Below are 23,114 nucleotides of genomic sequence, written 5' to 3'. Positions count from 1 at the left end.
AAATGCTTTTTCTGCATCAATTGACAAGATCATATGATTTTTATCCTTTCTTTTGTTAATGTGGTGTATTATGTTGATTGATTTGCAAATGTTGAACCATCCTTGTGCCCCTGGAATGAATCCCACTTGATGGTGATGTGTTATTTTTTGGATGTACTCTTGTATTCGATTAGCTAGTATTTTGGTTAGGATTTTTGCATCTGTACTCATCAGGAATATTGGTCTGTAATTTCCTTTTTTTGTGTTATCTTTGCCAGGTTCTGGTATTAGGGTTATATTGGCCTCATAGAATGTGTTAGGAAGTATTGCCTCTTCTTCAAATTTTTGGAAGACTTTGCAAAGAATAGGCTTTAATTCTTCCTTGGACGTTTGGTAGAATTCACTGGTGAAGCCATCTGGTCCTGGACTTATGTTTTTTGGGAGGTTTTTGATGGTTGTTTCAATTTACTCACTGTTGATTGGTCTATTTAGATTTCCAGTTCTTCATGATTTAGTCTAGGAAGGTTATATGTTTCTAGGAACTTAGCCATTTCTTCTAGATTATTGAATTTGGTGGCATAAATGCTTTCATAATATTCTAGTATGATCCCTTGTATATCTGTGATGTCTGTGGTAATTTCTCCTCTCTCATTTCTGATTTTGTTTATATGGGTCTTTCCCCTTTTTTCCTTAGTGAGTCTAGCCAGGTGTTTGTCAATTTTATTAATCTTTTCAAAGAACCAGCTCTTTCTTTTATCATTTTTTTCTACAGTCTTTTTGTTCTCTATTTAATTTTATTCTGCTCTGATTTTTATTATTTGCTTTCTTCTGCTAACTTTGGGTTGCTTTTGTTCTTCTTTCTCTAGTCTTTTTAAATGTGATATTAGGTTGTTTACTTGAAACTTCTCTTGCTTTTTGAGATAGGCCTGTAGTGATATAAACTTCCCTTTTATGATAGCTTTCGCTGCATCCCAGAGGTTTTGATATGTTGTGTTATTCTCATTTGTCTCTATATATCTTTTGATCTCATCTTTTATTTTTTCTTTGATCCAGTCATTTTTTAGTAGTATGTTGTTTAATCTTCACGTATTTGTGGGTGTTTTTTTTATTTCCTTTTTGCAGTTGATTTCTAATTTTATGGCATTGTTGTCAGAAAATATACTTGGAATAATTTCAATCTTTTTGAATTCGTTGATGCTTGTTCTGTGACTCAACATACCCAACATATGGTCTATCCTTGAGAATGTTCCATGCGCACTGGAGAAGAATGTATAGTCTGATGTTCCTGGATGAAATGTTCTGTAAATGTTGATTATATCCATTTGGTCTAGTGTTTCATTTAAGGCTGATATTTCTTTATTGTTTTGTGTGTTTTTTTTGGTTTGGTTGATCTGTCTAGAGTTGTCAATGGGGTATTAAGGTCTCCAACTATAATTATCTTTTGATGTGTTTCTCCCTTTAATTCTGTGAGTAGCTCTTTAATATAGTATTTTGGTGCTCCCTGGTTGGGTGCATATATATTAAGTGTTATTTTTTCTTTTCAGTTTTTTTTTTATTTTAAGAAAAATGATTTTAAATATAATAATGTTACATGCAATAAACATTAATGTCTCAAGAAAAATGACTTTAAATATGATAATGTTACATGAAAAAATACTAATTATTCAAGACAAATTATCTTGCATATATTACATGCAATAAACATTAATATTTCAAGAATAAGAGGATTTTAAGTATAATAATTTACCAAAACTGTACTAACATAGTATGATATCACAAAAGTTGTAGGAAATATTAAAAATCTGCAAATAACAGGATTACTTCTATTATATTCTAGTATATTTTCCCCCTCTGGCTCTATTTTTGTTCATCAGTTTATGTTGTTCATTATATTCCACAAATAAGTGAGATCATATGATATTTATCTTTCTCCGACTGGGTTATTTTGCTTAGCATGATGCTTCTAAAGTCTATTTTGTTGGATATGAGTATTGCTATTCCAGCTTTTTTTTCTTTTCCCTTTGCATGGAAAAATTTTTTCCATCCCTTCACTTTCATCCTGTGTGTGTCTTTTGTTTTGAGGTGGGTCTCTTGTAGCAGCATATAATTGGGTTATGTTTTTGTATCCATTCAGCTACCCTACACCTTTTGATTGGAGCATTTAATCCATTTACATTTAGGGTTATTATTGAGAGGTACTTAATTATAGTCATTTTAATTCTGTATGGTAGGTTTCTCTCTCTCTCTGTTTGTTCTTCTCAGCAATTCCTTACAGCATTCCCTTTAGCATTTCTTGTAATGCTGGCTTGGTGGTGATTAACGCCTTTAGCCTTTTTTTTTTTTTTAATCTGGAAAGCTCTATTTGACCATCTATTTTGAATGATAGCCTTACTGGATATAGTAATCTTGCTCTCAGATCCTTGCTTTCCATTACCTTGAGTATTTTATGCCATTCCCTCTGGCCTATAGAGTTCCTGATAAGAAATCAGGTGTCAGCCTTATGGGAACTCCTTTGTAGGTAACAGTTTTCTTTTTCTCTTGCTGCCTTTAAGATTCTCTCGTTGTCTTTAATTTTTGGCATTTTAATTATGATGTGTCTGGACATGGGTCTGTTTGGGTTCTTCTTGTTTGGGGTTCTCCATGCCTCCTGAACTTGCGTGACTTTTTACTTTACCAGGTTAGGGAATTTTTATTCCATTATTTCTTCAAACACATTTTCTATTCCTTTCAGCCTCTTCTGGCACACCTACTATTTTAATATTGTTATGTTTCACATTTTCCCATAGCTCCCTTAAGCTTTCCTCCTGTTTTTTAATTGTTTTTTTTCTTTTTGGTTCTCTAATTGAGTGATACTTTCAACTTTGTCTTCTAATTCACTGATTCGATCCTCAGCTTCCCCTAATCTGCTGTGTATTCCTTCCAATGTGTTCTTTATTTGTGTTATGTCATTCTTTATCTCAGACTGTTCTTTTTTCATAGTTACTATATCTTTTTTCATACTGTTGAGCATTTTTAACATCATTACTCTGAACTCTGTTTCAGATAAATTTCTTATCTCTGCTTCATTTATCTCTTCTTCTGGAGAATTCTCTAGTTCTTTCATTTGGGTTTGTTTCTTTGTTTCCTCATTTTGGTCATCTGTTTGGGTTTGTGACTATGTTTTAGGTAGATCCTCTAGACCTCTCAGTCTCTAGTGCAGGACAGTGTTAAAAGACTCAAAGCCTCCAGAGACCACCTCTGTCTACAGACTAATAGGATTTCAACTTGAATTGCTCCCAGGCAATCATCCTCAGGTATGGCGAGAGTTTTTTCAACAGGGTGGGGCAGTTGCTTTTGCCTGGAGGCTAATTGTTACTTTTAATCTCTTAAGTGGCCTCAGGGCAAGGTGTTTTCCAATAGGGTGTGTGGACTGTCTTTCCCCCAGGCAAGGCAGATGCCTATGTGGGAAAGATGTCCTCCACTGTGTGAGGGAATGACACAGCCCGGGGAACTTGGGGTGTCTGCCTTCTGAATTCTACTCCCCAAGTCCCCAGTCCTGGGTTCTACTCTCACAGCTCCAGTCCACTTCACCCTCCTTCTGCCAGAGCACAAGGTGGGTGGTGGACAGGGAATTTTTGTGCATTGACCCTTTAAGAGGGTGCCCAACTTTCAGTTGCCACTCCCTGGCAGACAGCACCCCACTGCTTTTCATAACTAGATGTTATGTGGGTACCCTCCTCAGTTTGGTGCTTTCTGCTGGGGAGCCCAGCTTTGGGATTAGTCCCAGAGTTCTCAGTGGCACCCCCACTCCATAGCTAAGATATCTCTCCGGGACTTCAGTTGCTGTCTGTGGGTGCCCGGACAGCCTTTTCGTGCCTCCACCCTTCCTACCAGTCTCCATGCTGTCTCCACCTTTGGTCCTTGGGTATCAGGATTCTCGCCTGTGAGTTTTCCATTCAGTTGTAATTCCAGCTTGTTCCTGGGAGCATGTCTGTGCAGCATCCTCCTACTCTGCCACCATGTTTTTCAACATCAGGAGAAGTGTTATTTTTTTTTTTTGATGTAGTGTTCCCTTTATCATTATAAAGTGTCTATCTTTGTCTCTTGTTATCTTTGTTATCTTGAGATCTATTTGATCAGATATAAGTATGGCTATACCTGCTTTTTGGGGAATGTTATTTTCTTGGAAAATCATTTTCCACCCTTTTACTTTGAATCTCCCTTTGTCTCTGCTGTTTAAATGTGTTTCTTGTAGGCAGCATATGGTTGGGTTTTGTTTTTTGATTCACTCTGCTACTCTGTGCCTCTTTACCGGTGAATTTAGACCATTTACATTTAGGGTAATTATTGATGTATGAGGATTTCCTATAGCCATTTTAACTTTTGTTTTCTGTGCCTCCACTGGTTCTCTTCCTTTATGCTTCTATCTGTTGTTTTTGTATGGTGGTATTCCATACATGTTTCCTCTTGTTTTCTAAGCTATATGTCTTGTTTTGGGAAATTTCTGTGTGTGGTTGCCATTATTTTTATAAAAACTGAAGTTGCATATATACCATAGTGTTTTTTTTCCCTTTTGAGTACATCTGCTCTTCATCTTCCTTTGCCTGTCTATACCTGTCCCTCTTCTCCTTGTATGTTTTTATTGTCACAAATTATCCCTGTTTATGCTGTAAGTTTTTGGCAATGTTACTGGTAGTGTTATGACCTTATGTTCTTTGTTTCAGATAGAATAACTCCCTTGAGTATTTCCTGTAATGGAGGTTTTCTAGAGATAAAATCCCTCAGTTTCTGTATGTCTTGGACTGTTTTTATTTCTCCTTCATATTTAAAGGCTAATTTTGCTGGATATAATATGCATGGCTGGTAATTTCTCTCTTTCATGCGTTTGGATATTTGGTTCTACTCTCTTCTTGCTTGTAGAGTTTCTGCTGAGAAGTCGGGTGAAATTCTGATGGGTTTTCCTTTGTAGGTCACTTTCTTCTTTTCCCTGGATGCTTTGAGGATTTTTTTGTTGTCATTAATTTTTGACAGCTTCATTACCAAGTGCCTTGGAGAAGGCCTCTTTGGATTGAGGTAACTAGGTGTTCTGTTTGTTTCTTGGATTAATGGATCTATTTCTTTCCATAAATTTTGGAAGTTCTCATCCACTATTTGTTTTAATACACTCTTCATTCTATACTCTCCCTCTTCCTCCTCCACTATGCCTATGATTCTGATGTATTGTGTTTTTTTTTTTTTTTTATGGAATCAGAGAGGTCTCGTAGGGCTATTTTGTATTTCTTTATTCTCAGGTCTTTCTCGTCTTCCCTCTACATCATTTCTTGATTCCTATCTTCAATATGACTAGTTCATTCCTCTAACTGGTTGGTTCCATTTTCTTTTTTTAAAAATTTCTTTATTGATTAAGGTGTCACATATTTGTCCTCATCCCCCCATTCCCTCCCACACCCCTCCCCATGAATGCCCCAACCCCCTGTTGATCTTAACCATTGGTTAGGCTCGTATGCATGCACACAAGTCCTTTGGTTGATCTCTCCCCCCTCTCCCCACCCTCCCCTACCCTCCCTCTGAGGCCTGATAGTCCGATTGATGCCTCCTTGTTTCTGGTTCTGTTCTTGTTCATCAGTCTATGTTGTTCATCATTTCCCCTAGATGAGCGAGATCATGTGTCACTAGAAATATAAGAACTGAATGTGAGACGAGCAATAATAGTTATGCTTACAGGCAAATGAATCAGTCTGTAGTGAGTTTCTTTCTGGACCAACAGTTCTTTTGACACCCAATTTCAATGTCCACCAGTTCCTTATGTGTACATGTCGGCACTGACTTTTCAGCTCTGGATAGTGGACAAATGGTGGTAATGCAGGTCTGACTCTCTCTGGTTTGGTCCGGCTTCACCCGGACTCAGGGGCACGTGGCCTCACCCGGATCCAGGGGCACACGGCCTCACCCGGACCTGGGATATAACTTCATTCATACCCAGGGGCGCGTGGCCTCACCCGGACCCAGGTGCGCACGGCCTCACCCAGACCCAGGACCCAGCCTCACCCGGATCCAGGGGCACACGGCCTCACCCGGACCCGGGTTCCAGCTTCACCCGGACCCAGGGGCGTGTGGCCTCTCCCAGACCCAGGGGCGTGTGGGCTCACCTGGGCCCAGGACCCAGCCTCACCCGGATCCAGGTGCGCACGGCCTCACCCAGACCCAGGACCCAGCCTCACCCGGATCCAGGGGCAGACGGCCTCACCCGGACCTGGGTTCTAGCTTCACCCGGACCCAGGGGTGTGTGGCCTCTCCCGGACCCAGGGGCACATGGCCTCACCCGGACCCAGGTGCATGCGGCCTCACCCGGACCCGGGACCCAGCCTCACCCGGATCCAGGGGCACACGGCCTCACCCAGACTCGGGATCCAGCTTCACCCGGACCCAGGGGCGTGTGGCCTCTCCCAGACCCAGGGGCGCGTGACCTCACCCAGGCCTGGGACCCAGCCTCACCCAGATCCAGGGGCACACGGCCTCACCCAGACTCGGGATTCAGCTTCACCCGGACCCAGAGGTGCGTGGCCTCACCCAGGCCCGGGACCCGGCCTCACCCGGACCCAGGTGCGCACGGCCTCACCCGGATCCGGGACCCAGCCTCTCCTGGATCCAGGGGCACACGGCCTCACCCAGACTCGGGATCCAGCTTCACCCAGACCCAGGGGCGTGTGGCCTCTTCCAGACCCAGGGGCGTGGCCTCACCTGGACCCAGGGGCGCATGGCCTCACCCGGACCTGGGATCCAGCTTCACCCGGACCCAGGGGCGCGTGGCCTCACCCAGACCCAGGGGTGTGTGGCCTCACCCGGATCCAGGGGCACACGGCCTCACCCGGACCCAGGGGCACGCGGCCTCACCCGGACTCAGGGGCATGCGGCCTCACCCCGACCCAGGAACTAGCCTCTCCCAGACCCAGGGGCGTGGCCTCACCCAGACCCAGGGGCATGAGGCCTCACCTAGACCCAGGAGCGTGTGATCATACCCGAGCCCAGGTGTGCGCAGCCTCGCCCGGACCCAGGACCCAGCCTCACCCGGACCTAGGGGCGTGTGGCCTTACCCAGATCCAGGGGCATGTGGCCTCGCCCGGATACAGGACCCAGCCTCACCCGGATCCAGGGGTGCTGCCTCATCAGGACCCAGGACCCAGCGGGGCTTTGTCTTCTTAATCCCAATTCCTGTTGGTCAATTCCCTCTCAGCAATTCCTTCGGCCATTTTCTCAGAGCTCCGGGGCAGCTTCCGCAGGACTCGTTGGGCGGCGGGCTCGGTGAAGCTCCGGTGTGCCCGGTGCGCAGTGGCGGGATCGTTTGGGGTCACTGCATAGGCACTTGGGTCTGCAGCGGTGGCCGGTCACCGAGTGTGCGCACCTGGCCGCTTCCAGGGTATTGAGATTCTTGAAGGACTCGGAGGTCAGCAAGCGCAGGGTCTCCCACCCCATGTCTCCCAGGGGCTCGTCTGTCCATGCTCAGCAGTGAATGGAGCTGTCCCCTCAGCCAGAGACCACCAGGGGAACTGCACCGAGCACGTTCCAGGCTGCCATTGTGTCGCCTGAGCCGTAGTTCTTAAAGTGTGATCTTTGGCTCACCAGCATCAGCATCATCCCACGTACCCCTCTCTTTTATTCTAGTTGTAGAGCATCTGCTCAGCCGGCCCTCCGGTGGTTCTGGATGGTGTCTGCTCTGTTTTCCCATTGTAGTTTCAAAATTGTTGTGGTAGGCAACAATCAGGCGTCCTCCCTATGCCTCCATCTTGGTCCTCCTTTGTGTAGTTAAGTCTTGATTGTTGTTGGTGTCACTGGGAGGAATTTTCCTCCAGGCCAATTGGCCGTGAGGACCCTCTGTGTCTATAAAGGAAGAGTTGCTGTGCAGGAGACATGTTTATGGGCCGGGTCTTGTTGCAGCAAGGCTTTGGCGCTCACTGAGTCTGCCTCTTGAATGTATCCCTTATGCAAGTAGTTGAAATCTGGTGTCAACTCACACCGACCACTAGATGCCCTCGTTTCTGGGTCTCCTATGGAGTGTAGGTCAGCTACTGTCTGAGACCACTCAGCAGGAGTTACAGCAAAAACTGCAGTTTCCTCCTTCTGCCTGAGCAGCCCTGGATCAGTCTGACTGGAACCGCAGTTCATCTGGTCAAGCTTCCACAGGGCAGGCCACCCACATGCAAAAGCCGCTGCTTGGAGCCTGGGTGGGCCTGCAAAACATGCGGGGCGGGTACCAGGGCGGGGCGGGTCTCAGGGCGGGGCGGGGTTTCAGGGCGCCACCAGGCCATGGCGTGGAGAACCGAAATGGCTGCAAGTCTGCTTTTTCTGCTTTCCGCAGCGCAGCAAACATTGATTGCTGGGTGCACCTCCGCAAGGAAGTTACTCCCACTCTCCGAAATGAAGGCCGAGAGTCTAGCCTCTCCCCACAGGCGTCTGGGTCTCCCTCACGTCCCCAGAAGCTGGATTTCAGAGTGATGGGGAGCTAATCTCCCCTAGGTTTGGAAAGAAAGCCGCACGTCTCTTCCCCCACCACCAGCCCGACCCACACGCCTCCACACCTCATCCCCTCCGAGTTCGCTCTTTCCTCTTCCCTCTTAGTTGTAAATCCACCATTCAGCCAGCTCTCCTGTGAATCTGGGTGGCAGACGCTCTGTCCTCTAGTTGTATTTTTGAAATTGCTTTGCGCGGCACAGTTCATTTGTTTAACTTTGCCGCCTTCTTGGTTCTCTTCTCTCAAAATGGCTAAAGGGCTTGAATGTAAAACGGGAAATCATAAAAATCCTCCAAGTCGGTGTCGGTGGCCACCAGGGCCCTGAGGATCTCACTGGGCAGCTCGGCCAGGTCGGTGACGCGGATGAGCCCCTCCTGCAGAAAGATGGTCTCTTCCTTCACCAAGAGCCACTGCGCCAAGTCCATGGCCGCCGCCACAGCAGCTTCCGCGGCCGCCTACAAGCCCATGGCCCCGGCTGAGGTGCTGACTGAGAGGAGCAGCTGCCCAGCCTGAGTCACCGCGCTCACCAGTCCATCTTTTAGTTGTATTTCCGAAACTGCCATGCGAGGCAACGATCAGCCGTTCAACTCCGCCGCCATCTTGGCTCCAACTCTGGTTCCGTTTTCTATGCTCATCAGTTCACTCTTAATTTCTTTAACTGCCTGCTTCATTTCCAGGATTTATGCTATATTCTTTTTTAACAATTTAATTTCTTTGGAGAAATACTTATTTTGTTCATTGATTTGTTTTCTGAGTGAGCTGAATTGCCTATCAGTATTTTCTTGCATCTCATTGAGTATTTTCAGAACTGCAATCTTGAAATCTCTGTCATTCAGCTTGCATAATTTCATGTTACAGCCTGTTTTCTGGGGATTTTTCATTTTCTTTCTGGTCATCGTTGTTGTTGTGGTTGTTCATGGCACTTGTTCTTCTTTGTTTTCCCATTTATCTTTGAGGAGGTCTTTCTACTCTGTTCCAGTAGATGGCACTGAATTGCAAGATTATTTTCCTCTGTGGCCTCACAGTTTTGAACCTCTTCGGCTTCTGTAAGGCTGTACTGCCTCTGCTGTTTGAGGGTTAGGTTTGTTTTTCCCTCGCAGTAATGTCAGTCCCTGACCTCCAAGGGTCTAGCCCAAGTACCCCTCCTGGGGTTCAGTCACAGGGAAATTGTGTTTCTACTACAACAACTCTTGGCCTACAGATAATACACTACTGGAAACAATCCAAGGGCAATAGGAGGTGAGACCTGGGAGTCTAATCTCTGCGATCTACTTTCTTTGCCTGAAAGCCGGCAGACAGGCCCAGCTGTGGGGAGGGACTCTGTAGGGAGGGTGTCTACTGACTCAAAGTTTACACATGCAACTCAGATCCCATTCACAACACGTCCCCACGGTTCATACACTCTCTCATTCTTTGTGTGTGCGACCACACAATGCTGCCTGCCGCTTGAGTGGCTATTCCGACAGCCAGCCACTTGCTAGGTTAGCTCCTTTGGTCTAGACCTGCTGAGGAAGATGCCCAAGATGGTTGTCGTCAGTTGATGGCTGTGCTGTAGACACACTGCTGCGCTGTTTGGTTTCCCTCCATTCTCTCGCCTCCCCGCTTATTCCAAGGAGCCCACCTTAGTTGTTCTAGTATGCAGGTCTCTCAGGCATGCATCTGTGTTGAGCAGGGACTTCTTTGTTGAATTATAGGTGGTTATTTTGTTGAAATGTTAGGGGGAGAGGATAGACGCGCCCTTAGGCCGCCATTCCTCTGATGCCACTCCTCCCAAAATATTATTTACATTTTTAACTTCCTTTTTTTTACTTTTTGGCAATTTGAGACATTGTTTCATAAGCTACAGTATTGGTGAAATTGGGTTTTCTATTTGATCAGTGGCCAACCTTTCTGACTTTTCATCTCCACCATTGATCCCCTGTTATGTCTTTATCCAAGGACCAGGAGGAATAAAGTAAGTTCCCATGAAAGACAAACATTTTGTGCCACCTTTTCTCTTTGTTAGGATTATCATTTGATCTAGGATTCAGGATTAGAATAATCTCTCTCTCTCTCTCTTTTTGCTATTTCCACTGGATTTTTTCCATCATCTTCTGGATGACTCCAGGACCCCTGGCTGTCCAGCTGTAAGAGACTCTAGAGATCTGATCATCTAATTCCTTCATTTCAGATCAAGAACCAAGGCTCAGAAAGGTGAAGTAATTTGATTAGGTTCACACAGTCAATTGATGGCAGAATCAGGCCAAAACTCAGGAAGCCTGACTTCCATTCAGTACCCTTTCTATATCATTGTGCATGAAAATTATTTCTTCAGTAGTTATTCTTGGCAAAGCAAAACCTGGTCACTGAGTAATGCACAATTTGGCATGCCTTCCTCAAATGGTGGAAATTTAAATGTAAACATATTTCAGAAGTTAAAGGTTGGAAGGCCTGATTCTAGTTAATTTCTTTTCTGGCTAGTTCTAGTTTGTCCCTTCCAATAGATCCTTAATATCTTCTAGCAGGTGGGATGAGTCACTTATGAGGGGACAGAGGTTCTTTTCAACCACTGCAGAGAAATCAGTGAGATGATGGGAATGGGGATATTACCTGGGCGGTGAATCAAGTCACCAAAGGCTTTTGTGATCCCTCTATAGGACAAAGGCAGCTTTGTTTCCTGAAGCACCTTTATCTCTGTATTGCTGGAAATAAATACAATTATTTAAAAGCTAAAGAGGTGCCACTTTGAAACTGAAAAGGAAAAATATGCCCTTATATCCATGGTTTTTATTGTCCCCCAAATTCCACTCAGAAGAAATCAGATCTTTGGGTGTTTCAAGTACAAAAGCAGGACTACTTCAAAAGGGCCTTTTGCAGCATCACAATTTCCCCAGGAAATTTAGGAATGTGCTATACAGCAAATTGGAGAAAGAGGCAGGGAGATGCTTCCCCTAAGGCCACTTCAGGTCTTGGTTATTGAGGTGGCAGGGGCCTCCTGAGGAAGAGAGACTGAAAAGGAGATACAAAGACAGAATAGAGGCGCTCCAGGGAAAAGGAAGAAGCAATGAGAAGAAGGAAAACGATAGAAAGTAAGACCCCCCAAAAAAGGAAGGGAGAGAAGGTGAGATCCTTTCTATCTCTGTGTCCCCCACCTCCACAGCAGAGGACAGATATTAGACATTACATAGTAGGGACTGGGGGATTCCTTCCCCAATAAGACCATATCACCAGCACACGTCAGAAATTCTGATTCAGTATTTCCACTCCTCATCCACTGAAAACAAGAATTGCTCTCATAACATGGGTCAGAAAGACCACATTTGATGGCCAGCCAGGTGTGATTTCAAAGCTAAAAATATTATCTCCTTCCAACTGGCTGATATTTGCAATTCCTTCATCAGAGTCTCTTCTCTTGGCCTCAAGGCTTGGATCTAATAATACTCTTCATTCCCTGCCCCCATCCCATCCCATCTTCTTCATTGGCGTGGTGGCAATTTAAGATGTTTCCCTTAGTGGAATCAAAGATGTAGATTGTATTAGGTAAGAGAAGAGAATATACAGAAGTTGAATAATTGGGTGGGTACAAAGAAAGAGACCAAAGTAGGGAAGCTGAGATAGCTTGGGGGAGGACCCATTTAGAGATGTGAAGCTCAGCCTCTATGGGCAATTGTCCAACTGCCCATTCCAATCCCCACTTGTACTCTGCTGGTAACAAATTATAAGTGGTTAACTGACGAATTCTGCATTTTTTGATATTTCTTTTCTGATGGCCTGGTGATAAGTCATCATATTACTTCTTTTCTTACATTATTCCCTGATAAACTTGAAGCTCCTTGCTGAGATTTGTATATATCTTGGCTTATCATTTGTATTTACCAGGGCCTCAGAAGAAGTAGCTCAGAAGAAGAAGAAGACTTACTCAAATAATTGTTCTCAGCCAGTTTATGTTGTCCTTGCCAGGGGTGAACACTTTCTGACCTTTGTCTGAATTCAGGGGCTAAGTAATATTTGATTCTCAGGCCCCTAAGCAGTAGTCCTGTTTTACTTATGATTTCTCTTTTCTCTCAACCTTTTCCACTCCCACCCTCAATTCTTAACAAATAAACATGAACATGCATACATGTAAGAATGTGCACACAAACACACCAGCAATTGAGCTAAGAAGTAATAACGTTTGTATTGACAGAGTCCTGAGGGTCAGAAGAGCTGGTCTGTATTTTTTGTCTCATCAATGACTCATGTGTGAAAATGTACAAGTAACTACATCCTCTCTGTGCTTTCATTTCTCCACATAAAAGCCTCTTCTGGCCTGTGACTATAAGGAAACTCATTTATTACAAACTTAAAAATTCCCAACAGTTGATTTTTGGCTTTTAAACCTGTCCCTTGATTCCAGTGTATTGGAAAATCTATATAGTATGGAGGCAAGAGCAATAAAAATTTGGAACCTAAGATGTTAACTAGAATTATTGTGATGACCATTTCACAATGTATACAAATATTGAATAATCATGTTGTATTCCTGAAAGTAATATAACATCGCATGCCAATTATAGTATAATAAAATTAGCAAAGTCATAGTAAAAAATTAAATTTGGGGTCTAGTAGAATTAGGTCCAAGTGCCAGCTATGTCTGCTTATTGACGAGACATTTAATCTCCATGAACCTTAGTGAACCCATTTGCAGAATGAGGTTAATAATAAACCTATTTTTCAGAGGTTTAGTGAGGATTAAAGACAGGAGATGCCAAACTGTCTTAAAGTTTCAGACAAAAGTAAGATAATATTATTGGGGGGCGGGTGTCTCTGGGACTGCTTAGAGATTGATTTTTGAGTAAAAGAGTTTGCTTTAGGCTTTAGTTGTTATGTACTTGTTCTCCCCCACCCCTCTCTCTTCAGCAGAATTTTGGAAGGAGGGTGGGTAAAAAGAGAACTAGGATTTTAAGAAGTCTTCTGGATGGGCTCCAAAACCTCAGAGAGCCCCTAGAACTCCCCTTAAACTCTTTTTCCCAATTGAAGTTACTGGGATGACATTGGTTAATAAAATTATATAGGTTTCAGGTGTACAATTCTATAATACATCATCTGCATATTGCATTGTGTATTCACCACCTCAATTCAAGTCTCCTTCCATCACCATTTATCACTCCTTTACCATATTCTACCTCCCCTCCCCTACTGTTCTTTCCCTCTGGTAATCACCATGCTGTTGTCTATGTCTATGAGGTTTTTTTCCTTTACTTAATCCCTCCACTTTTTTCACCCAGCCCTCCACCCACCTCCCCTCTGACAGCTGTCAGTTTGCTCTCTGTATCTGTAAGTCTGTTTCTATTTTGTTCATAGATTCTACATATAAGTGAAATCATAAGGTACTTGACTATCACTGACTGGCTTATTTAACTTAGCATAATACTCTCCAGGTCCATCCATGCTATCACAAAGGGTAAGATTTCCTTCTTTTTTTTTTTTTTTACAGCCAAGTAGTATTTATTCCACTGTGTACCTGTACCAGGATTTTTTTTTTACTTTATTTTTATTGTTTACACTATTACAGATATACCCATTTCCCCCCTTTTGCACACCTCCCGTTTGCCCATCCCTTCCCCCCCCCCCTCCCCGCCACCAGCCATCACCACACTGTTGTCTGTGTCTATGGGCTATGCATATATGTTCTTTGGCTAATTCCTTCACCTTCTTTCATCCAGTCCCCCCTCTCCCCCTCCCCTCTGACAGCTGTCAGTCTGTTCCATGTATCCATGCCTCTGTTTCTATTTTGTTCATCAGTTATTTTATTTATTACATTCCTCATAAAAGTGAGATCATATGATATTTGTCTTTCACTGACTGGCTTTTTATCTACTCATCTACTGATGCTCACTTGGGATGCTTCAAGATCTGGCTACTGTAAATTACACTGCAATGAACATAGGAGTGCATGCAATCTTTTGAATTAGTGTTTCATATTTCTTTGGATATATTCCCAGAAGTGGAATCACTGGGTCATAAGGCAATTCCATTTTTAATTTTTTGAGGAAACTCCATACTGCTTTCCAGAGTGGCTCACCAATTTGCATTCCCACCAACAGTGCATAAGGGTTCCCTTTTCTCTACATCCTTGTTTGTTGATTTATTTATGATAGCCATTATAGCAGGTGTGATGTGATATCTTATTGTGGTTTTAATTTACATTTTTCTGATTATTAGTGATGTTGAGCATATTTTCATATGTCTATTGGCCATCTGTATATCCTCTTTGAGAAGTGTCTATTCAGGTCCATTGCCCATTTTTTAATTGGATTGCTTGTTTTTGGTGTTGAGATTTATGAGTTCTTTATAAATTTTAGCTATTAACCCCATATTAGATGTATCATTGTTGAATATGTTCCCTCATTCAGTGGGTAGTTTTTTTCACTTTGTTGATGGTTTCCTTTGCTGTGCAAAAACATTTCAATTTGATGTAGACGCATTTGTTTATTTTTCGTTTCCCTGGCCTGAGGAGATATATCATAAAAAATATTGCTACAATAAATGTCTGAGATTTTGCTGCCTGTGTTTCCTTCTATGTTTTTTAGTGAGTTTGAGTCTAAATTTAAGTCTTTAATCCATTTTGAGTTTTCTTGTGTATAGTGTAAGAAGGTAGTCTAGTTTTATTTTATTTTTTTGCATGTATCCAATTATCAACACCATTTATTGACTAAACTATTTTTGCCCCATTGTATGTTCTTGTCTCCTTTGCCAAATATTGACCATAAAGTCATGGGTTTATTTCTGGGCTCTCTATTCCATTCCATTAATCTGTATGTTCATTTTTATGGCAGTACCATTCTCTTTTGATTACTATGGGCTTGTAGTATAATTTGATATCTGGTAGCATGACTTCCCCAACTTTTTTCTGCTTCTTCAAGATTGATGTGACTATTCGAGATCTTCTGTGTTTCCATATAAATTTTTGGAACGTTTGTTCTAATTCTGTGAAATACACCATTGGTAACTTGATAGGAATTGCACTGAATGTATAGATTGTTTTGGGTAATATGGACATATTTATGATGTTAATTTATTCTATTCATGAACACAGTATGTGCTTCCACTTATTTGTGTCTTCTTCAATTTCTTTCTTCGGCGTCTTATAATTTTCTGAGTACAGGTCTTTTACATCCCTGGTTAAATGTATTTCTAGGTATTTTTACCCAATTGCAACTGGGACTGTTTTCTTAATATCCCTTTCTGATAGTTCATTATTGGTGCATAAAAATGCAACTGATTTCTGGACATTTATGTTGTATCCTTCTACTTTACTGAATTCACTTAGTAGTACTGATAGTTTTTTGGTCGGATCTTTAGGGTTCTATATATATATTCTCAAGTCATCTGCAAATAAGGACAGTTTTACTTCTGCCTTTTCAATTTGGATGCCTTTTATTTATTCTTCTTTTCTGATTGTTATGGCTAGGACTTCCAGTACTATGTTGAATAAGAATGGTAAAAGTGGACATCCCTGTCTTGTTCCTTATCTTAAGGAACTGCTCTAGTTTGTGCCCACTGAGTTGGCTATGGGTTTGTCATATATGGCCTTTATTATGTTGTGATATGTTCCCTTTATTCCCACTTTGCTAAGAATTTTTATCATACATGGGTGCTGAATATTATCAAATGCTTTTTCTGCGGCTATTGATTGATATGATTTTTATCCTTCATTTTATTTATTTGATATATCACATATTGATTTGTGGATATTGTACCAACCTTGCATCCTCAGAATAATAATCATGGTGTATAATATTTTCATTGTATTGCTGGATCTGGTTTGCTAACATTTTCTTGAGGATTTTAGCATCTATGTCCATTAGGGACATTGGCCTATAATATTCTTTCCTTGTAGTGTCTTTTCTGGTTTTGGAATTATGTTAATGCTGTCCTTGTAAAATAAGCTTCAGTCTTCTTCCTCTTGAATTTTTTGGAAGAGTTGGAAAAGGATAGGTGTTAATTCTTGTCTGAATGTTTGGTAAAATTCCTGTGAAGCCATTAGATCCTAGAATTTTGTTTGTTAAGAGTGTTTTGATTATGGATTCAAATTCATTAGTTGTTATCTCTCTATTTAGATTTTCTGATTCTTAACAATTCAATTTTGAAAGATTTTGTGTTTCTAGGAATGTATCCATTTTGTCCAGATTGTCTAATATGTTGGTATACAGTTGTTTGTAATATTTTCTTACAATCTTTTGTATTTCTTTGGTGTCAGTTTTTAGTTCTTCTCTTTCATTTATGATTTTATTTATTTGGGTCCTCTCCCTTTTTTTCTTGATGCATCTGGTTAAAGGTTTGTCAATTTCATTTATCTTTGCAAATAACAAGCTCTCGGTTTCATTGATTTTTCTGTTGTTTTTCAGACTTTATTTTTAAAATTTCTGCCTTGATCTTTATTATTTCCTTCTACTCGTGTTGGGTTTTGTTTGTTGTTCTACTTCTAATTCCAATAAGTATAAAGTTAGATTGTTTATTTGAAAATTTCCTTGTTTTTTGAGGTAGCCCTGTAATGCTATGAATTTCTCTCTTAGGACTGCTTTCACTGTGCCTCGTAGATTTTGGGTGGTTGTGTCCTCATTTTCATTTATTTCAAGATATCTTTTGATTTCTTCCTTGATCTCATTGTTAACACATTCATTGTTTAGTAACATGTTATTTAGCCTACATGTCTTCGTGTGTTTTTCTTTTTTCTCCTGTGACTGCTTTCTAATTTCACACCATTGTGGTCAGAAAAGATGATTGATATGATTTTAATCTTAAATTTATTGAGACTTATTTTTTGACTGAATATGCAGTCTATCCTAGAAAATGTTCTGCGTGCACTTGGAAAGAATGTATATTCTGCTGCTTTGCGGTAAAATGCTCTGAAGATATCAATTAATTCCATGTGATCTAATATGTCATTTAAAGCCACTGTTTTCTTGTTGATTTTCTGTCTGGAAGTTATATCTATTTATGTTAATAGAGTGTTAAAATCCCCTATTGAAATTGGTCTGTATTACTGTTGAAATCTCCCTTTATGTCCATCAAGATTTGCCTTATATATTTAGGTGCTCTTATGTTGGTTGCATAAATGTTTACAAGGGTTATATCCTCTTGTTAGATTGTTGCCTTTATCATATATAGTGTCCTTCTTTGTCTCTTAGTACAGCCCTTGTTTTGATGTCTATTTTTCCATTTGCATGAAATATCTTTTTCTATTCCTTTAAATTCAGCCTGTGTGTGTGTCTTTCATTTTGAGGTGGGTCTCTTCTAGATAGCATATATATGGGACTTTTTTTTTTAATTTTCAGCTACCTTATGGCTTCTAATTTGAACATTTATTATTATTATTATTATTATTATTGATTGGAGCATTTAAGACATTGACATTTAAATTGATTATTGATAGGTATGTATTTATTGCCATTTTATTCTTTTAACTATGTTCCTTTTTGATTATTCTCTTCATATTTTTATTTTTAATTTTTTTTCTTTTCATTTTTTTATTAAGGTATTATATGTGTACATATCTTACCATTGCCCCCCACCCCACTCTCATACATGCCCTCACCCCCCAGAGTTTTGTGTCCATTGGTTATGCTTATATGCTTGCATACAAGTCCTTCGGTTGATCTCTTATCTCCCCCACCTCTCCCTAAACTTCCCGCAGTAATTTGACCTTCTGTTTGATGCTTTACTGTCTCTGTATCTATCTTTTTGTTCAACAGCTTATAATTTTCTTTATTATCCATAGATGAGTGAGATCATGTGGTATTTTTCTTTTATTTACTGGCTTATTTCACTTAGCATGATGTTCTCCAATTCCAACCAGGTTGCTGTAAATTGTAAGAATTCCTTCTTTTTTATGGCAGCATAGTATTCCATTGTATAGACGTACCATAGTTTTCTGATCCAGTCATCTGCTGACGGGCACCTAGGCTGTTTCCAAATCTTTGCTATTGTAAATTGTGCTGCTATGAACATAAGGGTGCATATATCCTTTCCTATTGGTGTTTCCAGTTTCTTAGGATATATTCCTAGCAGTGGGATTTTCAGTTTTTTGAGGAAACTCCATACTGTTCTCCACAGTGGCTGCACCAGTCTGCATTCCCACCAGCAGTGCACGAGTGTCCCTTTTTCTCCGCAACCTTGCCAACACTTGTCGTTTGTTGATTTGTAGACGATAGCCATTCTGACAGGTGTGAGATGGTACGGCATTGTTGTTTTGATTTGCATCTCTCAGATATTTAGTGACTTTCAGCATGTTCTCATGTGTCTCTTGGCCTTCCTTCTGTCTTCTTTTGAAAAGATTCTATTTAGGTCTGTTGTCTATTTTTTTATTGGATCATTTATCTTCCTTTTATTCAGTTGTATAAACTGCCTGTAGATGTTGGAGATTAAACCTTTCTCAGTGATATCATTTGCAAATATGTTCTCCCATACAGTGGGCTTTCTTGTTGTTTTGTTGATAGTTTCTTTTGCTGTAAAAAAGCTTTTTATTTTGATGTAGTCCCATTTGTTTATTTTCTCTTTAGCTTCCATTGCCCTAGGGGCAGTGTCAGTGAAGAAGTTCTTTTGGCATATGTCTGAGATTTTGCTGCCTGTGGATTCCTCTACTATTTTTATGGTTTCCCATCTTATGATTAAGTCCTGTATCCATTTTGAGTTTATTTTTGTGTATGGTGTAAGTTGGTGATCTAGTTTCATTTTTTTGCATGTATCTGTTCAATTTTCCCAACACCATTTATTGAAGAGACCATCTTAACGCCATTGTATGTTCATGCCTCCTTTGTCAAATATTAATTGAGCATATTGGTTTGTGTTGATATCTGGATTCTCTATTCTATTCCATTGATCTATATGTCTGTTCTTGTGCCAGTACCATGCTGTTTTGAGAACAGTGGCTTTGTAATACAGCTTGAAATCTGGTATTGAGATCCCTCCTACTTTATTCTTCTTTCTCAGGATTGCTGTGGCTATTCGGGGTCTTTTTTTATTCCAAATGAATTTTTGGAGAGTTTTTTCTAAATCTGTGAAATATGCCATTGGTATTTTAATGGGGAGTGCATTGAATCTATAGATTGCTTTGGGTAGTATGGACATCTTAATGATGTTGATTCTACCAATCCATGAACATGGTATATTCTTCCATCTGTTTACATCTTCCTCTATCTCTTTTTTCAGTGTCCTGTAGTTTTCCGCATATACGTCTTTTACCTCCCTAGTTAAGTTTATTCCTAGGTATCTTAATTTTTTTGGTGCGATGGTAAATGGGATTGTTTTTTAGTCTCTCTTTCTATAAGTTCACTATTGGTGTATAGAAAGGCCATAGATTTCTTGGCGTTAATTTTGTATCCCGCTACATTGCTGAATTCATTTATTAAGTCTAGTAATTTTTTGATGGAGTCTTTTGGGTTTTTTATGTACAGTATCATGTCATCTGCAAATAAGGATAACTTTACTTCTTCTTTTCCAGTTTGGATGCCTTTTATTTATTCTTCTTGTCTGATCGCAATGGCTAATATTTCCAGTACTATGTCAAATAGCAGTGGTGAGAGTGGGCATCCCTTTCTTAGAGAGCAACAATAAAAGCCCAGTGTAAGCAGAAGGAAGGAAATAATAAAGATCACAGCAGAGATAATCAACATAGAGACCAAAGAAAAAATACAAAAGATCAACAAAACCAAGAGCTGGTTCTTTGAAAGGATAAACAAGATTGATGAACCTTTAGCCAGGCTCACGAAGAAACAAAGAGAGAGGACCCAAATAAACAAAATCAGAAATGAAAGAGGCAAAATAACAACAGACCTCGCTGAAATACAAAGAATTGTTTCAAAATACTATTAACAACTCTATTCCAACAAACTGGACAACCTGAGGAAATGGACATATTCCTAGAAAAATGCAACCTTCCAAAACTCACTCAGGAAGAATCTAAAAATCTCAATAGGCTGATAACAATGGAAGAAATTGAAGGAGTCATCAAAAAGCTTCTGGCAAACAAAAGCCCGGGGCCAGATGGTTTCACACGGGAATTTTACCAAACATTCAAGGAAGAACTAAAACCTATCCTCCTCAGACTATTCCAAAAAATTCAAGAGGAAGGAACACTTCCAAGATCCTTCTATGAAGCCAGCATCACCCTCATACCAAAACCAGATAAAGATAACACAATGAAAGAGGATTATAGGCCAATATCCCTCATGAACATAGATGCCAAAATCCTCAACAAAATTCTAGCAAATTGGCTCCAGCAGTACATCAGAAAGGTCATACATCATGACCAAGTAGGATTTATCCCAGGAATGCAAGGATGGTACAATATTTGGAAATCAATAAATGTGATACATCACATCAACAAACAGAGATAAAAACCACATAGTCATATCAATTGATACAGAAAAAGCAATTTGACAAAATCCAACACTCTTTCTTGATAAAAACTCTCAACAAGGTGGGAATAGAAGGATCATACCTCAACATAATAAAAGCTATATATGATAAACCCACAGCAAACATCATACTCAATGGACAAAAATCTCTTCATCTTTTTAAAGAAGACCCTTTAACATTTGGCTCGAGGATGACCAGCTTGAGTTTATACTCCTTTTATAGTATTTTCTCAGACCAATGGTTCTTGACAGCCAACTATAGATGAAGACCCCCCACCCCCCGGGGTCTCTCCCTACCTGTAGGAATCCCCTGGCAGGATGAAAACACTGCAGATGTGTAGACTTCTCAAAGCAGCCAGGATGCCATGGGCATAAAAACAAAGTTGCACAGCCTTTTTCCATTTCTATTCCTTTTTTGGGTTTTGTGAGCATTGTTAGATGGTGTGGTGTTGTGGGGAAGTATGTACTCTACATACAAAAAAACCATAATGATTTGCCTAATGCCAAAATATCATGGTAAAAATGATGAACAAAATCTTAAATTGAGCATCCAGGTGTTTACTTGCTATGAAGCTAAACAGCCACACATTCCAAAAGATGGAGCTGCATGGCAACAGGTAGATAAAACATCTGGATGACAGCTTGAAATGGTGTTCACTTTTCATCTGACTGCTTTGGCAGCTTATGGAGCTTGCCTGAACCTCAGGTATATATAGCAAGCAAGCCACACAGGATGGAAGATTCCAGGGAGTGATGACAAAAGGAAAGCAGAGGCAATTTCTGAGCCAAAATAAATGCTTGTAACCTATTGATCAGAAGGACTGCTTCAGGTTTATAGCATGTCTGTAACTTTCCATATTTTCTATAGTAAGGGCAAAGCAGAAGAGACCTTCTGGCTGGTTGGAAAAAAAAAAGGTTTCAGAAAGCCCCTTTTTGTGCCCCCACCAGTGGGCAAAGTGGGTAAGTGAAGTTCACACTTTATTAGAGTCTTCCTATGTCCTATTCTGCCACACTCTCTTCTTCACTATTTTTGTTGCTCTCCTACACTGCAGTCAAGTGGGACATGGCCTGAAACTGGTAGTGATTGCAGCCCTCCAAAGAAGAAAAGCAGAAAGGAAGCTGGTAAAAAACAAGCCATAAGGTAATGACCAGTAGGAAAACAGAGCATAAGAGCTTGCCAGATTTTCAAAGCTAGGGCTCCCTTTGGCATGAGTGCCATTCTCTCAACCTACACTCTGTTGGCAGAGTGTGATGGAGTTGGTGAATTTCCAAGCTCCGCTGAATTATGCCAAAAACCTTGTGCCCTGGCCTGAGAGAGACCCTTGCCTCCTGAACTAACACATTTGCACATTAACAAGGCAGGGCTTGTTATCCAGTTATCAAGCAGGTGCACCTGTCTCTTTCATTGTTGTGAACCTGGGCCACATAGTGAGTCACCTCAAGACTTGTGAGACTCACATCTACCTAAGCAACACAGCAATATTGCATTAACCCCCCTTTCCTGGGATCTATTGGCAAGACCAACTTTAAGGAGGCACTACCTGATCCCTTCCAAGATTGGCATTGCTAACCAAACTAATACTGGCTACTCTTTTACTGCTTGGCTTGAATGCAGGATAATTCCTCCTCTACTAGAAAGATATGATTATGAAGCAGCAACAACCTAATTATCGAGAATACTTCCCTTGTATTTATCTGTAAGGAATCCGTTACTTTCTTGGGCTTCTGTCAATATCTCTGCTCTTCTTTATCTTGCTTTTTAAATTCTTGCTTTCATGGGGACTTTGAACCCAGGAGCTATTGCTCCCTCTACATATCCTTGAAAATCACAAAATTCTAAAGTAAGCATTAGGGCATCTCCAATAACTCCTGTTCACTTCTTTTTAACATGTTCTACAATAATCACAATCCTAGCAGCAACTACCAAAGGCATCCACATGCTTCCAATTTTTCTACTAGCCTTGGTTGACTTTATCAACTCTATGGTTCTTTCTCTCCTAGGGAAACCCAGTGCATCTTCATTTTTGTGACTATCAGAAGTACTCTCTATAAGTCATAACATTTATACTTCAGAAAGGCTTCTGTACTGAGCATGTGGCTCCACTGTCACCCTGCCACCTGGGTCCTGGCTCTGTTCTTTCCTATGGACTAATACAAACAGATAAGCAGCTAGGACACACACACATCCAGTTTTCAGGAACTTTCTTTCCTGTGGGGAAGAAAACATACAGACACACAATCAGTCTCTGTCTCAGTTTCTGTCTCTT

General features: G+C 40.9%; 1 protein-coding gene across 1 annotated transcript in view; it reads left to right on the top strand.

Moving 5' to 3' along the window:
• The window catches only part of GUCY2F (guanylate cyclase 2F, retinal), a gene marked incomplete at its 5' end in the record, with an annotated part of 158,497 nt that extends 136,510 nt beyond the window's left edge, over positions 1-21,987 (top strand). The window contains 2 exon segments of the mRNA XM_054719256.1: positions 21,727-21,811; positions 21,900-21,987. Of these exon segments, the coding sequence (XP_054575231.1) occupies positions 21,727-21,811; positions 21,900-21,987 (173 nt within the window).
• Between the last annotated feature and the right edge of the window lie 1,127 nt (positions 21,988-23,114).

The sequence above is a fragment of the Eptesicus fuscus genome, chromosome 1 (assembly GCF_027574615.1).
Source record: "Eptesicus fuscus isolate TK198812 chromosome 1, DD_ASM_mEF_20220401, whole genome shotgun sequence".
Lineage (NCBI taxonomy): Eukaryota > Metazoa > Chordata > Mammalia > Chiroptera > Vespertilionidae > Eptesicus > Eptesicus fuscus.
The sequence above is the reverse complement of the archived record's forward strand: the minus strand, read 5'-3'. Positions and strand labels throughout refer to the sequence as shown.